Here is an 18,075-nt window from a genome sequence, read left to right on the forward strand (position 1 = left end):
GTCATCTGAATATTTCTTTAGGTGGAAAGTGCTGGTATTGTTCTGGAATTCTGTTGTATAGAAGGTGAAGAGGAAAGGAGATAGGATAGTCCCCTAGGTGCTCCAGTATTACACACCACCATTCCTGACACACACTTCCTCAGCCTCACAAAATGCTGTTTGTAGGTCAGGTAGTCCATGATCCAGGAGACTGTGTGGGCATCAAGACTCAAAACCTTGAGCATTTTCCCCTGTTAATAGGGACAGAATTGTGTTAAAAGCTCTGACTGTGGTGCCAGCTTTGTCCAGGTAGGAGTTGGCTCTGTGGAGCATGAGCATCCTCCACACATAAATGTGGCTGAAAAGCAAACTGCAGACTTCAGGTTCACGTGAACTTGGTGCTTATCCCAAACATATAGGATTTGAAAAGGTTAAAGAAAAGCAGCATCATCATTAATACTGAGTAAATAAAAGAATTAATTATATAAAAAAAATTTAACTGGAAAAGGGAAAAATTAAAGAGAGACAGACTGGGCTTGCAGCTGAGGCAGGAAATCTGCGAGCTTCAGTAAAGACCATGTAGAGTGGTCCACAGAGCAGAAGACCTCATCATGAGCAGAGCTGAGAGACTTCGGGATGTCAAGATCTCAGGTGTCTACCCACTTTGTTTGGTGCAAGCATTACTAATGGGAATATTCATAGCGTTTTAAGTTAGTAAGTGCTCTTCATGTCAGTTCAAAACTCAGAGCACAACACAAAGCCCTAAAGGTATACCATAAATCTCTGCATGAAGAAGACATTACACAAACCAAACTATTGTTTGTCATATCACTCAGTCATTTGTACAGTACAAGTGCCCCACTATACTTGTCACAACTAATGAATTTAAAAATCTGCGTGTAGGGATTTGATGCATGGATCAGATTGGCCCTATCTTAAAACGTCTTTGTTAAAGTCCTGTCCTTTAATTTCTTGCGCTCTGTCTAACGGGGTAAACAGTCTTTACCAACGCTCTTCAGATTAATTCTTATCCAGGTAGGATATTGGAAAGTATCCAAGGAGAACACTTTAAAGTAAATGCCCAGTTCATACACTTTGTTCATCTTTTATGCTACAAGAAATGTTCTTTCTTAATCCAGCTGGAAGAATTTCAAAGAAAAGTAAAAGTGACCCTTTGCACCCCGACCGCACCACAAAAAAAAGACACAACAAACCCTAAAAGGCTGCCTTTGTGTACGCAATTGGATATCCTTTATGCTAATTTAAAGAGTATTTTAAAACTCTTTCAACAGTGAAATCTACATGATCACCCTTTTCTTTCGATAAAAAGCCGCCTGTCTTATGAAAAGAGACACGCTGCCTCGATTACAGCATTTGCACCATAAACGCGTGAAAATCAGAAGATTGCAAATAGAGGACAATAAACAACAGGCGCCTTCATTGAAAAGAGAACACGTTTGAAATTGCCACTTGGCGGTAATAAAGCACACGGCTTGTAACCCCCCCGGCGCGATACGTTATTGCTGATGACAATGAGAAGACACCTACCCCGTGAAGGCAAGCCCCTCATCTGTCGGTAACTTTGCATTTCGATTGAAGAGGTTATACTTCAACGAGGCTTCCTGTAGCAAACGACTTGTTTGTACTGCTGACACGGTTTGTAAATCATTTAGTGGGTGGCTCTTTTACATGTTAATCATACAAAGTAAGGGTCGTGTGTTGCCATTCAAGTGGGCGCTTTATAAACTGCGCATCCAGTGCGGGTAGCCTAAAAGCAGTTTAACCCGCACACCCTTCAACTTCCTGTGCATGTAAAGAGCTAATATGCCGGCGGGGAAAATCTCGGAACCAGCTAAAACCAACTTTTCTGTTCAAAATATACTAGATCCCGAAAAATTCACGGGAAAGTGCGAGCGACGTTGTGCAACAGCCATGGGACGCGACCGTGGGCAAGTAGGAAAGCGAGTGTACTGTCAAGGTAAGGCTCGTCATTCAAACGTCTTTATTAGTTACCCGAACGACGAAAAATGATTCAGATTGAGTTGCACAACTAATTTTGAAAATTTTTATTGTCAATTTTAGGTCATTACAGTATCCTCTCTTATCTCGGCCTCAAACTCGCTAAATGCACTTTATGGTTGGCGGGAAGGCATGGTGTATGGCGGGCAGGTGGGATGGGGTGCTAAAGCCAGATCACCTAAACGGGATGTGGGGGAAATGTCCACACGGACAAGAACTGGAGGTGGTACTCGGTCCTGGGGACACTGGAACATGTAGTAGCAGCGTTGACTATGCATCATCCTCGTTAGCGCAGAGTAGAATAGAATGCGCATCCCGTTAGAATGGCGTCCCGACTAGGGTATTCCATGTCTTATTAATTTCAGTATTTAACCGCTAAATGTAGCAAACCAAACTTAACCAGTAACGCTGCAATGCTCGCAGTGGTCTGTTTAATCGCAGTTTTATGGTAAACGCACGGATAATTGCTTCAATTTATTACAAATTAAATCTGTACCAAGTGCTACACACCCTCCTGTCAAAAAGTGGGCGTTTATCTTTTTCGGACTGCCGGACCCTTCTACGGCCTATTGGGGTTGCTCAAGAAACAAAGGCCACGCCCACTTCAGACTTTTTTTTTTTACTGGTCTAAACCTATCTTTGACTCCTCTAACAATGCCAGTGCTTGCTTTTTGCGTCTAAACTCAATCCCCAAACCTAAACAAAGACAGCGATCTGACGTCTGAGCTTCAAGGTTAAATTCCGTTCCGTTGGCGGTCTGTTTGTTTGTGTTCCAATACACGTCCCACGGAAAGGCCAGCCTGTGAATATGTGTGTGCCCGGAGATTGGCAGGCAGGACTGGCCCCTGCTTCGCTCCCGATGATGTTAACTGTGAATTTGTCAATAGGATCGGAATATAAATTATAATTAAAAGTGCAAATCAACAATACTGCAACGGTAAAAATGATACTAAATTGCTAAAAGAAAGAATACACCTAAATAAATATACGCCACTGTTACAATACTGTTTGCATGTTCTCTTTGCGGATACATGGATGACCTCCCCATAACAGACGTGCACATTATGTTAATTTGAAACTCTATAACTTCAAAGTGTGTGCGTGTGTCACAAATGCCCTCTCATTTCCAAATAGCTACAACAACAACAATAATAATAAATGTTTTTATCTATATCGAACCTTTCACATGCTCAAGGCGTTTTTCACGGCGAAACTGAAAAACTGGAGTTCCGTGTGTTTTCTGTAAACCAACATGATGAACGAGGGGCATTGCAGCAGGTGCAGAAGTCACATATCAACATTTATTATTAGTTACCATTTACGAGTAAAAATAATCATAAGAATGCAAGTGAAGAAAGTTGCAATTTAAACACCATAGTCTGCAGTTTTCTCCTGTGTCGTGTTTTCCAGTCCATGTTTACATACAGACGTGGTGAATTAGCGTCTATTTCCACTGACGATCGCAATGTGGCGCTATATTCACAGCAGTCGCAGAATGTCACACCGCAGGTTTTGCAAACGGAAGAATGTTATATTGCGTTATACGCCGATTTTAAATTCATTTACACCATAACCTCGCCCACGCTTTGCAGGCGTTTTCCTTTTACTGTTAACAGGAATTTTTTCTCCAAGTGCCTCCTTATAGAACGGTGCTTGCTCTATAACATATAGTGCTTAACATTTATCGAAAGCCAAACCTTAACCCTAATGGTAAAATTTTACACAACCCTAACCTAATCTTAAATACTGGCCTAAGGTTTAAATATACGTTTATGGGAGTCTTAGGTTCATAGAATTTAAAGACCCCTTTTAAATATATATTTATATATCGCAATTCCATTATTCTTATCCTTATTTTAACATTTCACTTGAGGCTTTTTACTAATTTTAAACCCTGAGGTTATAAAAGGTAATTAAGGTTTTAATTACAGGGGTGTATATAACGCCTTTTTAGATTTTTAATCTTATCCAATGGTATTAAAAAGATTTTCCCTTGGGTGACAGATTTTATTAAGCTTTCTTAACCTTTTTCATTTTACCCCTTTCCATGTTTGCTGTCGTCACAGTTTAAGTTTATTCCGAATCACTTTAATATATCAATCGGTCATCTTCCAACCTCCTGTATCCTAACACAGGGTCACGGGGGTCTGCTGGAGCCAATCCCAGCCAACACAGGGCGCAAGGCAGGAACAAACTAATCACTTTAATATGTTTTTATTAATTTGAGATATTTTCTTTAAGATGGGGAAATGGTGGAATCACTGGGCCCGTGCATTTTACTACCCAGTAATTGGTTTCAATAAATTTTCCGTAACGTAACCTACACCACAAACACTGACCCTTTGGTGGGTCCCTGTCTTACATTACAGTAGGTCCAGATACCTCAGCGCCCCACTTTGTCAGCCAGTGCGCAGCGTCAAGCGAACACAAAATAAGAGTACTGCGCGTGATCCGCTTTGTCTTGCGCAAATGGGAAATGCACCCTTTAGTGGTGAAGACCAGTAAGCGGTGGAATCTTGAGAGCTGTAGTTAGAGCGTGGAGTGTACTGTACTGTAATCAGGGGCCAGTGCCACGCTCGCACGGTGTGCGCTCGATACTCTAACACCCTCTCAGTTTTGGGCTGGTCAACGCTTACATGTAGTCGGCGATCTGTCGCCAGTGTTGGCTTGGAGGTACAGGAATGTTTTATTTATTTCTGTATTTATTTATAGCAATTTCAATTCGCTGATTTCCTGGAAAGATACCACGTTATTGGCAGATTTGTAATGTCGTGTGTAGAATAAGAATATTTTGCTCCCGTGGGCAGGAACCGATTAAAATTTCTCTCCGAATCGAATGATTGTGATTAAGGCAATATTCAATCCACGCATGGGGTTAGAACACTTCACCTACAGAAACAGGCGGATGGCAAACCCCAATACGGATAGGGGTGTGTCGGCATCGCACCTCACACGTAACTTGTTTGTCGTCATTAATCATTGTAGCCTGCATGTCTTTAGAATGTGAGAGAGTACTAGGGTGTTGTACCGTGTTAGCCATTATGAATGTAGAGAAAAGCCAAGCAAAATGAAACATTTTATTGGCTAACTAAAACGATTACAATATGCAAGCTTTCGAGGCAACTCAGGCCCCTTCTTCAGGTAAGATGTAACCCATGTAGTCGCGTGGAACATGCAAAAGGGGTTCAAATGCTGATTCCGGGAGAGATCAATCAGTAGCCCAGATCACCACGTCATCATATTGCCGCAGGTCAGGGTGTTTCGCTTCTTTCTTAAGTAAACTTTTGTATTTAGCGTATTTGACTGAGCTCTGTCCATACCTATGAGCCTTACACTCGCTGCTGCCAAGACCGGCGCTGTTCGCCACGCCCGATTCGGTTTAAACAGGACTAATGTTATGAACGGTATGTTTGAGGCACTAATTGTAAAGATTAGTACAGCAACAGAGAACATGTATGCCTTTTGTGTTTTTCATGTTCTGTTTTTTAATGAGCTTCTAATAATTTTAAAGCATTTTATACGGATTAAAAAAGAGGGACGTTCAGTCACTTATGCCGTGTAAGGAAAAGATGTTGTCTAAAGCAGCCCACTTGGGAACAAAACGGCTTTCCCTGAAATACTGGGGAGATAGTTGGATTTTTGAGACCACATAACACCATTAAAGGTATACCGTTCAGGCCGGGTGTAGGGTAGCTTCACATGATATTGAGGGGGTCTTGGCCCAAGTAAATCTCTTCTTGGAGATGGGCTTGGTCTGAACGGTGATAACCACATGTAAATTATAATATGCAGAGGCAGCGAAGACTTAAAAAAGGAATTGAAATCTGTGACAGCTTTATTTTATTTTCAGGATGCGAATGCACTGTTAAAAACAACGTTTTCTTTTAAAGGCACTTTATGGTCCGTAGAACTATTGCTTGACAAAGCACCATTTCATTTTGGGAAGGTGATGTTGGCTGTTTTTGATTTGAAAAACTAATATGCAGAAAAACCCAAAATCTTTATTGTATGGTAGGCTACCTCACAGGACACTAACTGCTGTAAAAACAAAAAAAAACCTGAAACCAGCCTGTGTTACTTTACACATGTGGCAAAAATCCTTTTAAAATGCGTATTGGCCTTTCACAAATCTGTGGCCGTCTGTTAATGGTTATTTACGGTTTGGATTCTGTTACTGATCTAAATAAATAAAGGTTCTTTCTAGAACATTCAAGTAGATGGGTGTGCTGGGAACCAAAAATGTTTCCCCTATGACATTACTCTGAAGAATCACAATGACGCCTTTATTTTTAAGACTGTAGTGAGGAATTTCTGGAGAAGTTGAAGTGTTGCTTTTTGTATATGAAACATGAAATCTAGTCAAATAAGGGCACTTTTTTCCAAATGACAATACTGTTTGCGTTAAAGTCACTACATAGAAAGATAGATATTTTGTTATTTTTTACCTTATACAGTGTCTCTAAATGTAATGCTGAGTAATGAGAGAAATAAAAGAATAAGCAATAGAATAAAACAATGTACATTTCTTTGCTTTAAAAAGTCTTTCACAAAGGCTCTTAACATTCAGACTGTACCCTGGTTTCAATATTTCATTTATGAATTTGATGACCTTCTGAATAAGAAATGTTTTTGGATGTCGTTTGTTTTTTTAGCCTTGGCAATTGATCTTCCGGAAATTGGGAACAGAACAGGGCAGAAAGTGCAGGCTGACTCAACCCCAGCTGATGCCAAGCCAGGCCTCGGTGATGATGTTCAGACTGAAAATAAAACACTTCACATTTCCTCAAGGAGTGACTTGAACAGCAAGACAAGACCCTGCCGATCTCGACGAATCCGCACAGCATTCACACTGGAGCAGCTGCGCTTCTTGGAGAACCACTTCCGTTTCAATCACTACCTGTCTGTCTATGAGCGGTTTGGTATCGCCAGCACCTTGCAGCTTTCTGAAACGCAGGTTAAGATTTGGTTCCAGAACCGTCGTACTAAATGGAAAAAGAGTGAGGGACAGGATAAGGACAAGTTGATGAAGGAGGAGGTCCCACTTGGTCAGACTCAAATTTCACTTCCACAGTATGACCCGTTTCAGTGCCCACCTAATTCAAGGTTCCCAGCTCAGCCAGTTTCTGCCCCTTTAGGCTTTCCCACATTTCAATACCCAGTCCCCTCACCCCCAGCTTTGTACCCCCAACCTCTTTGTCTTCCTTCAGTCTTTTATAATTGTCTAGCTTGAGAAAGATGGAAAAAAAACTCCATTTTTTTTTAGGCATTCAAACCTCCATCTGAAGAATGGTTACTATTCCAGGACTTTCTGTACTTGATTACATTTTTATAAAAAGAAAGTTGAAAAGAGATTCTAGGATGGCATTTAAAAACCTGGCACTCGTGATTTTGAAAACATGAGAGCACATTTGTAAACTCATCATTGTCTTTCAGAAAATGGTGGGTGTTTCATAGGGAAATATAATGTATTTAATATATATTTATTGTTCTACATTTGAAAAATAGTAACTATAATTGTACTAAGTGTACTGTACATTTGTCTTATTTCACCTTCTCTAAAGAGCCTTTGCTTTAAATATGCTTTTGAAAGTCTGGGTAATTAGATTTTGAGAAGGTATGGGGGTGGATCTGTGGTTCTGCAAGTCTTTGCCTCTGGGGGTTGGCCCATCTGACCCTAAAAAGAGTTCAAGTCGGCACTGCACATTTCTGCACGCTATAGTAATTTCCTATCCTGAACTGCCTGTCTCTATAGATATGTTATCAGTCTGTGATCTCTAGCCAGAATGGAAGGAGCTGCAGTTTAACTGCTTACATCAGCATTATCCCAGAAACTAAAGTCACTCACAAAATGGCAGATTGCTAAAGAGTGGACTGAGCAATACGGCATTTTGAAAGCTACTTTGTGGCTTGGCAGTACTTTTATGGATCGTTTATTACTAACAACATTAAAAAAGAACACAGGGCTCATCTGGCCACTTATTTTATGTACCCATGAAACCCTGAAGGAAGGTTCAGATCATCAAACTACAAATCTTAGTTACGTTTAGCTTGTCAACACTTCATGTAACAAGATGTCACTGTCTGCTGGCTGTGACAAACATTTGTTTATTTCGCTTATATGTAGTGCACTCTACTCAGTCTAATCTTCTTATGGACTACCTGGGAATTAATTTTGTTGCCACTATGCAGCAAGGAACAATTGGGAGTTCTCCAATTTAATAGCTGCACAAGCACTGACGACTAAGTGAAGTCCAAGGTGAGAGAAAGAGGCCATGTAAAGTGTATAGTCTATACAGTACATAGCAAACCTATCCAATGGAGCAGAGGCAACTTGGCTATTAATGTACATAAATGGCACAAAAGCCAGACAGTGACATCCCTCCACCTGTTACATCCTGCTGTGTTATTAAATAAGAAAATGGGTAATTTTTGTATATAATGGCTATATAAGTCAGATGTCATATTTTTATACTGTTTGATTATTAAAATTAAAATGTGTGTCCTTTATTTAATTTGTTTATTCGCAATTTTCATTTCTATTTTATTTATTGCGAGGAGGCAAGATTTAAATTCATTTAAAAGTTTGCTCCTCTCAAATCTCACATTATCATATGTTATAAGCACGTTTTGGTCCAGTTCCCTTTATTTTGCACCTAGCTTTCTTTAGAACAATAAAAAGTGTTTTCCAAAAATGAAATGCATGTAATTTGGAAGGTGGATGACTTTGCATGCCGGCAGTCAAGACGGGCATAGAGTTTCTTTAGGGTTCTTTATCTTCATATTACCCAGAAGTGTAGTCTATGCATCTGTCCTTGAGCACACTTGCTTATTTCAGTTCAGGTTCTCCGGCCCAAGGCAGAAGCCAACTGAGAACATTACACTAGCTCATCACAGGGCATGCGCGCACACACACACACACACACACACACACACGTAATCAAACACAAAAAGAGCCTATTTCAATTCAACAACAATAACCTAACACTTACAGTGCCCTCCATGATGTTTGGGTCAAAGACATATTTTTCCTTGATTTACCCCTCTGATCCCCAGTTTAAAATTAGACATCATGCAAGTGTAAATAATATGCATATTACAGACTTTAATTTAAGGGTATTTGCATACATTTTAGTCTCGCCATGCAGAAATGACAACACTTTTTCTAACCTTCCATTTTAGGGCACCATAATGGTTGGGGCATAGCAATGGCAAGTATATTAACACGGTCATACAGTATTTAGAGCTTTGTAACATATCCCATGCATGCAATGATTCCTTGAAGTCTGTGATTCCTACACATCTCCAGGTTGTGAGGATCTTCTCTGCAGATGCCCTGCCAAGCCTCTACTGCACTCCTGCTTGTTCTGGGGGCTTGTCCCCTAAGGTTTTCTCTTTAGCAATTGGAAGGCATGTTTAATTGAATTTAAATTGAGTGACTGGCTTGGCCATTCAAGAATTTTCAATTTTGTAGCTTTGATAAACTCCTGTGTTGCCTTAGTAGTATGTTGGATCACTATCTTGTTGTAAGGTGAAGCACCACCCAATGAGGATGAAGGTTTGATTGAACTTGAGCAGATGTTTCTATATGCCTCAGAATTCATTGTGCTGCTGCCATCAGCAGTTGCATCACCAATGAAAATAAGTGTGCCAGTACCTGTAGCAGCCATACATGCCCAAGCCATAACACCTTCAGAACCATGTTTAACAGATGAGGTGGTATGCTTTGGATCTTGGGCAGTTCCTTTTCAACTCTGATGCAGGTTCATCCTTGCCTTGTTTGTTCACAAGACCTTTTACCAAAATTTTGCAGACCCTTTTAAGTACTTTTTCGCAAGCTGTAATCTGGCCATCTTGTTCTGGTAGCTAACTAGTGGTTTGCACCTAGCAGTATGGCCTCTGTATTTTTCTTCATGAAGTCTTCTGCAGATAGTAGTCTCTGACACATCCACATTTGCCTCCTAAAGACTGTTTCCGATCTGTCAGACAAGAGTTTGGGGCTTTTTCTTTGCCATATTGAGGATTCTTCTGTCATCAGCAGTGGAAATCTTACTTGACCTACCAGTCCCTTTGCGATTACTGAGCTCACTAGCGCGTTCCTCCTTATTAATGATACTCCAGACAGTTGATTAAGTTAATCGTAACGTTTTATAGATGTCCCTAATAGTTTTATTCTTGTTTTACAGCCTCATAATGGCTTCTTTGGCTTACAAAGGCATACAGTAGTTCTTGTCCTCATGTTGAACAATGGCAACTACAGGCTCCAAAGGTTAGAAGCAAGCCCAGGTACCTCATGCCTTCACTAATGAAGCAATGAAACACACCTGAGTAATCACAAATGCCTGTGACACCAAATGACCCAAACATTATGGTGCCCTAAAATGGGGGGACCACGTTGAAAGAGTGTCACAAATACCCAAACGTTAAAGTCTGCAATGTGCACTTTAATTATGTCCAAATTGTTTAATTTGTAATTTTAAACTGTGGAGCAGAGGGGAAAATCAATAAAAATGTGTTTTTGTCCTAAACATTATGGAGCAACCTGAGAAAAACTCCACACACATAGTGACAAAACCAGGATTCAAGTGGTAGAAGGACCATTATCAGCAAACTATATGGGTGATGTGACAGCAGTTTTTGAAATGGTAACAAAAAAATTGCAATCTTATTTTCAGATAAGGAAGTCAGGAGTTTTTTCAATTAGTATGTGCAAGTAAGAATGTCACTGTACTCCGTACACACGACAAGAATGACCCTATAAACCTTAGTGCTGTGAGTTTTGTGGCACCAATGACTGTGCCACTGTGACTTTTTATTTTCTGTGCAGTTACCCTTAGATAACCAAGGTGACTTCTGATATACAGTATGATGGGTTAAGTTATTTTTAAGTAAGTTAAATTTTATATGCTGACTTCTTTTTATGTAGTCTATTACTCAACAAATAATTTTTATAGACCTTTTCATAGTGGATTGTATTAACACATCTTTTGCTACATGCATCAACGAGAAGAGACCCACAAATAAAACGAGATGTCTTAAATGTCAGAGTGCAAGGTATTTACATAAGCTCAGGCTTTTTATCTGTAAAGTTAGAAGCCACTTGTTTTCAACAAAATGCCTTTGTTTTTGGAAGCGTTTTTCTAAAAATATCTTCAGTACTTTTCATGGCCATATATGGCAAGACAATTTATGTCTTGTTAGTGCTGTGATTGGCTGGACTCACCTATCAGGGTAAAATGACAGATTGGAAGCTAAGTCAAGGGCTCTCAGAAACTTCACCCCTCACTTTCCAACTCCCTCGGGCCAATAGAAGTTTCCCGCTAATCTCTGGCTTGTCTGGTTTTTCTATACGTGTTGCGGGCCGTTGATCGCAGAAGTATGTGGCCTGTGAACAAGCCTCTCTCACTCAGCCAGCAGGGCCTTGCCAAGCCAAATATTTTTGCAAGATGTGAGATTAATGTGTTTAAGATCTGAGTCATTGACATACTAGGCCTGCTCTGTTTGTGTTCAATGTGTAATATCAGTTGGACTGACTGACACAGAGTTAGAGAAAAAATAACATGAAGCAGCCCCATAAAATGTTTCATGAAAACCTCATTAACCTATTTTTCGAGACTGATTAAGTCAATTGCGTAATGGTCAAAGTTATGAAAACCTAGTTAATGGCAAGTAATTTTCTGCCAGTTTCATTTACAGCCCAGTAATAACATTTATTAAAATTTAAAATGTGCTTTGCATGTTTATAATTTAGGCTATTCATCATTGGTTGGGAGGGGGAGGGGTCACTAAAAATTGAGCAGCATCAATCACTTCACTTTTTAAACTTGCCAATCTGCAGATACTGTAGTCAGTCTGTCATTAAACAGAAAAATAAATCAACTTATTTGGAAATGGAAACATGTGTGAATCTCACTGGAAAGAAGGTGAGCTACAGGCTATGTGGGATTTACTGAGCAGGAAAGGCACTATAGGATGTAGAAAGCTCACTGAGTAGGATGAAGGCTGTGTGGCTGTCATTGTGCAGAATGGGCTCTGTAAGCTGCACAATTTTTTATTAAGCTGAATAGAAGTCTGATACTCTCTTGAGCAGGAGGGGCATTACAGGCTGTGTGGGTGTTGCTGTGGAAGTCCGAGTGCTGCCCTCTTCCACTCTCATAGTGCAAGTGGACACTACTGGCAATAGGAAAAGCCCGGCTGAATGGACCCTATGGATTGTGTGAGCCTCTCTGTGAAACTCGCAAGTTGATTGATCCATGTTGTACTCCAGTCAGTAAATGGGATCAGCCGTTGCAAGTAGTGTGAGTTTCGCTGACCAGAAACTGGACTGCAGTCTATCTTACTCTCATTGACCAGTAGTGGGAGCAATAGGCTGTTTAATATTCAATGAACAGGACTGGTGAAATATACTGCCTTACTGTTACTGAGCTGAAGGGGCTCTATACATTTCACTGAGCTGTAAGTGGATTGGAGGTTATGTTACCCTTATGGAATAAGAAGCACAAAAAGCAGTGCATAGAGTCTGACAACAACCTGAGGTTGTCTAAGTTTCATTGAGCAGAAAGTAGACTGAAGGCACTGAGCTGGAATGTCGGCTGTTTGAGTTTCATGAGAAAAATGATCGATTGCTACAGACTATGTAAGCGTCACTGAGTTGAAAAGGATCATTTGCTTAACAGCATGAGTAATGCAGGTTGTGCGGTAGTTACTGAGCAGAATTCATCCTATTAATGTTTGTGAGTTTTACTAAGAAAAAAGTGGACTTTCTTTCACAACAAGATGCAGAGGACAAAAGGATATGAAAGAAAATGATCCAATCTGGCAACCCCTAAAAAGAAGCTGAAAGAAGAAGAAGAAGATTAAGAAGAACGTGGACTAGAGGCAGTGCTACTTCATGAAACAAGATGGACATTACTAGTTGGGTGATTTTAATTAAGCAGCCTGAGTACTGAATGTTCTGTGACTGCCACTAAGCTGGAGTGACTCTATAAGCTGATTTTCCAAAAGAAGAAAAAAAAAGAATTTTCACAAGGCTTAGAGATTACAGACTATGTAAGTCTTATTAAACAAGGAGACTGCATGCATTTTGGCTTTCACTAAGCAGAAGGAGTGCTACATCCATCCATCCATCCATCCATTATCCAACCCGCTATATCCTAACCACAGGGTCACGGGGGTATGCTGGAGCCAATCCCAACCAACACAGGGTGCAAGGCAGGAAACAAACCCTGGGCAGGGCGCACACACACACACACACACACACCCACTAGGGTAGTTTGAATTCACTTATATAGGATGGGACAATGCACACTATGTGTGACTGCTATTTGTCAGCAGTGGTTGACATTTTATGTAGGCCCTCTACAGGGAACACTTGCAGAGTGCTGTCTGGTTCAGAAAACAAAAGCAAAAAGAAAAAAAAGAAGACCCAGTGAAATGTGCAAAACAATGAGTCAGGCATTTCATTTCTAGAACTGGATGGAGCTCCTGTGAAAACAGGAAACACTCTTTCATGTGGCTTGGATAGAGATGAGCATTTTCTTCAGTTTAAATTCCTCTATCTGCTTATTATTGCTTATGATTGAAACCAAAAAACTATGACTTTGCCCGATATGTAAGGCTGCTCTGGAGAATAAGGCTGTGGAGGAGGCATTTGAGCTCTGGGACTTGGACACCAGCGAAGCCAGCTTACATTAACCAAAGCAGTGGACTTGTGCTGGCTGAGCAGCCAGGACTTAAAAATGGGCTGCTGTTATGTACATATCCATAATTACTGTTCATTTGCTGGGTGTAAACTCCTTTTCACACAAAGCTAAAGCAGTAGAGCTGCAAATTGAGCCAACTTTTGAAATACCCAAAAAATCTGGTTTGAATTCCATAGTGTACTTCAAAGTATATATATATATATATATATATATATATGAATGAAGGCTAGGGGTGCCACGGAGTCCCAAACCCAAAACACAAACACACAAGACATTCCCAGGTTCAAATAAAGAATGTTAATTACACAAAGTACCTTTTACCACCCCAAAATAAGTTTCTTTTTTTTCCATTTCCTCCTCCTCTCCTCTTTCTCTACTGCACTGATCTCCTCCAGTCGAGTGTTGCCTTCTTTTCTCCCAGTTCCAACTGGACAAGGCAGTGCAGTCCCTTTTATTAAAGACCCGGGAGTATTTCCGGTGCTAGTCCTCTGGCCCGTTGGAAGCACTTCTGGGTCACATGGAAGACTCAAATAACAGGGAGTTTCTCTCCCTGTAGCACCCTCTTGCCACACCCACGGACCCCAGCAGGGGTGCTCTTGCGGAATACAAGACCCAGCATTTCCTGCTGGTTTCTGACCGAGCACCGATCTCCAGGGCCACTGCCATCTAGCTTCCATCTAACATTCCCTAGAGACAGTCCTTCTTGTCAGTCTTTAATCCTGGTCAGGGAAGGATCTACAAATATATCTGGTAGGGACACCTGTCCATCTACCTGGGGCAGAATCTTCTTTCCTGGTTGGGCTTTCTGTCCATCCACCTTGAGAAGCCTCTTCCTCTCCATTGGCTGGGATGCCTGTCTGTCTACTTCGAGCCTCCCAACCATCACTTCTCTTGGCCAGGATGCCTATATATACTGGTGTATGTATATACACACACACATACACACACACACACACACACACACACATATATATATATATATATATATATATATATATATATATATATATATGTATATACACTGCTCACAAAAATTAAAGGAACACTTTAAAGAAACACATTAGATACATCAGATCTCAATATGAAGTTGGATATCTATACAAATAACGACAAGGCAATGTCTTAGGAACAAAAGGATGCCAAGTCTTTTAATTTAAATAAAAGTTTTCTGCCTACAGAGTGCTCAATTGTGTAGACACCCTAAAATCAGAGTGAAATGAAGATGTGGCAGGCTAGTCCATTTTTTCAAAAACTTAATTTCTGCTTGTCAAAATGCTTTTCAGTATCTTGTGTGGCCCCCACGAGCTTGTATGCATGCTTGACAACGTCGGGGCATGCTCCTGAGGAGACGACAGATGGTGTCTTGTGGCATTTCCTCCCAGATCTGTATGAGGGCATCCCAGAGCTATTGTACAGTCTGAGGAGCAACCTGGCGGCGCCTAATGGACCGAAACATAATGTCCCACAGATGTTCTATTGGGTTTAAGTCAGGGGATCGTGAAGGCCATTCAATTGTTTCAATTCCTTCATCCTCCAGGTACTGCCTGCATACTCTTGCCACATGAGGCCAGGCATTGTCGTGCATTAGGAGGAAACCAGGACCTACTGCACCAGCGTAGGGTCTGACAATGGGTCCAAGGATTTCATCCTGATACCTAATGGCAGTCAAGATGCAGTTGTCTAGCCTGTAGAGGTCTGTGAGTCGCTCCATGGATATGCCTCCAAGATCATCACTGACCCACCACCAAACCAGTCATGCTAAACGATGTTACAGGCAGCATAATATTCTCCACGGCTTCTCCTGACCCTTCAACGTCTGTCACATATACTCAGGGTGAACCTGCTCTCATCTGTGAAAAGCACAGGACGCCAGTGGTGGACCTGCCAATTCTGGTATTCTATGGCAAATGCCAATTGAGCTCCCCGGTGCTGTGCAGTGAGCACAGGGCACAGTAGACATTTGGGCCCTCAGGCAACCCTCATGAAGTCTGTTTCTGATTGTTTGGTCAGAGACATTCACACCAGTGGCCTACTGGAGGTCATTTTGTAGGGCTCTGGCAGTGCTCATCCTGTTCCTCCTTGCCCAAAGGAGCAGATACTGGTCCTGCTGATGGGTTATGGACCTTCTATGGCCCTCTCCAGCTCTCCTAGAGTAACTGCTTGTCTCCTAGAATCTCCTCCATGCCCTTGAGAATGTGCAGGAGACACAGCAAACCTTCTGGCAATGACACGTATTGATGTGCCATCCTGGAGAAGTTGGACTACCTGTGCAACCTCTGTAGGGTCCAGGTATCGCCTTGTGCTACCAGTAGTGACACTGACTGTAGCCAAATGCAAAACTAGTGAAGAAACAGTCAGAAAAGATGAGGAGGGAAAAATGTCAGTGGCCTCCACCTGTTAAACCATTCCTGTTTTGGGGTCAGCTCATTGTTGCCCCTCTAGTGCATCTGTTGTTAATTTCATTAACACCACAGCAGCTGAAAATGATTAACAACCCCTCTGCTACTTAACTGACCAGATTAATATCCCATAAGTTTCATTGACTTTATGCTATACTCTGATTAAAAAGTGTCCCTTTAATTCTTTTGAGCAGTATATATATTTATATATATTTGTGTGTATATATATATATATATATATATATATATATATATAGATATATATATATATATATATAGATAGATAGATAGATAGATAGATAGATAGATAGATAGATAGATAGATATTTAGAAGACTGAAAGTGAAATCATAGTGGATACATGAACAATAAGATCCCATTAATCACTGGCAGCTTAAGAAAAACTGTGTAAACACTGTGCTGTACTGCAGAAGGAAGTAAATATAGATTTTTCTCATGTAATTATACTTTTAGTTAGAAACTGGCAATATCAAGAATGCAGCCCGTCTCCACCAATTTCAGCTTAAAGCTGCAGATTTGCAAAGTGTCTTTAACAAAACCCTCTTTTTCACTTCTCTTATGCAGCCACATAAGCGATAGTGAACATTGAAACATCTTTTTTGTATTGTAGAATATATTTACACTTTTTTTACTTTGAGCCTATCAATGCTATGACTTTTTATTGAAAGAGGCAGGATTACAAAGATGCAAGATGTATATTTCTTCGATAGCAGGGTTTCATTCCAGAGTGGCCCAGATTTTCCTATACATGTCACCAATGGGAAAAAAAGAAATTGAGAAACAGTACCCATCTGAAGTTTATATAAAGTCAAGTCCACTTTTCTTTCCAGATCCACTCCCACTACAGTCTACAATATCTGCCAAATATGAAGGTGGAAGTCATATTCTGGACTTTTTCTGTGTAATTTCCACATTTTATTTTGCCCTCTCAAGCTGATTGTTTGGCTGTTGATCTCCTGTTGCTTATTAGGTTTTGCTTTATGTGGTGTGCATAGCCCTGCACTGGGTCAGTTACAGTTCACACAAACATATGCAAGTAAAGTATAATTTTTAGGAGTTTTTTTGCAGGTTTGTGTGCAGTGCAAAATTTTAAAAATGACTTTTGGATCTCGACATAAACAATGTAATAGTACAATAACATTTTACTGCAGTTTTCCGTTATGCATTGCTTTTCTCTCTTCTGTGTCACAGTGTAGCAGCAAAGCTTTGGTCAATGTTCAAAGTTATGTTTTTAACTGCTCCTGAGGGGCAAGGAGGGGAAAGAAACAGCCTTCTCTCCATTCTCCAACAGGACAGCCACTTCCATAATCTTTATACAAATATATTACTTGACAGTGCAAAGGTCAAATGACATACTGAGAAATATAAATAATTTATAATGCATTTTTGAAGTTAAGTTGGGAATGTAAGGACACTTCAGTAACTGAAAAAAAACATGTTGCCAAAAAACGTATTGTTTAAGACAGACAGAAATTAGATACATAGCTAATAAAGCATGCTACAGTCAAAACATGTTGTTTGTGGATATATATGTTGCTTATTAACTTTTATATATTCTCATATCACTATACTATCATGTCTAAAGTCAGCTTAGCTAATTTCTTTTAACCACTAAAAAGATACAATCATGCCATCTATTGAAAGCAATGTCAAAGCTCACACTTCAGACCATTCAGTAATATCTTCTTGTTTTTGCACCCTGAATGATGTGAAGGTTATGGAGGGACAGTATGTGTGCACAGGCAGAGGAAAAGAATGATTAAAGATGTCAAGGACAGGAAGAGAAGCAAAGCAGAGAGGAACAGCAAAGCACAGGAAATGGCTTCAGTTTTTGAGCAAAGTGCTTACCTGAGCTGAAAGTTCAAAGGATTTGGAAAATTCTCTGGAGCAAGTGAATAGCAAAAACATGCTGACTTTCAAAAAATTAAAGTTCAAGCTCAAACAGTGCATTGGCTTGTC

General features: G+C 40.4%; 1 protein-coding gene across 2 annotated transcripts; it reads left to right on the plus strand.

Moving 5' to 3' along the window:
• The first annotated feature begins 1,470 nt into the window (after nt 1-1,470).
• On the plus strand, nt 1,471-8,505 carry pnx (posterior neuron-specific homeobox). 2 transcript variants are annotated; one of them, XM_039768606.1, is made up of 3 exons: nt 1,471-1,635; nt 1,865-1,957; nt 6,651-8,505. In XM_039768606.1, exons 2-3 carry the CDS (start codon nt 1,912-1,914, stop codon nt 7,226-7,228), a joined length of 624 nt encoding a protein of 207 aa, XP_039624540.1. In that variant the 5' UTR covers nt 1,471-1,635; nt 1,865-1,911; the 3' UTR covers nt 7,229-8,505. The 2 variants fall into 2 exon arrangements, with proteins under 2 accessions (XP_039624540.1, XP_039624539.1); XM_039768605.1 differs by lacking the exon at nt 1,471-1,635 and having other exon boundaries at nt 1,680-1,957.
• The last annotated feature ends 9,570 nt before the right edge of the window (nt 8,506-18,075 follow it).

Source organism: Polypterus senegalus, chromosome 11 (genome assembly GCF_016835505.1).
Source record: "Polypterus senegalus isolate Bchr_013 chromosome 11, ASM1683550v1, whole genome shotgun sequence".
Taxonomy (NCBI): domain Eukaryota; kingdom Metazoa; phylum Chordata; class Cladistia; order Polypteriformes; family Polypteridae; genus Polypterus; species Polypterus senegalus.

What these genes read in the sequence shown, in the direction of transcription:
- pnx (XM_039768605.1), top strand. Translation starts at nt 1,804, where the DNA reads ATGCCGGCGGGGAAAATCTCGGAACCAGCTAAAACCAACTTTTCTGTT. An exon ending in AAAGCGAGTGTACTGTCAAG is followed by an intron (nt 1,958 to 6,650) that starts GTAAGGCTCGTC and finishes TTGTTTTTTTAG; the next exon opens with CCTTGGCAATTGATCTTCCG.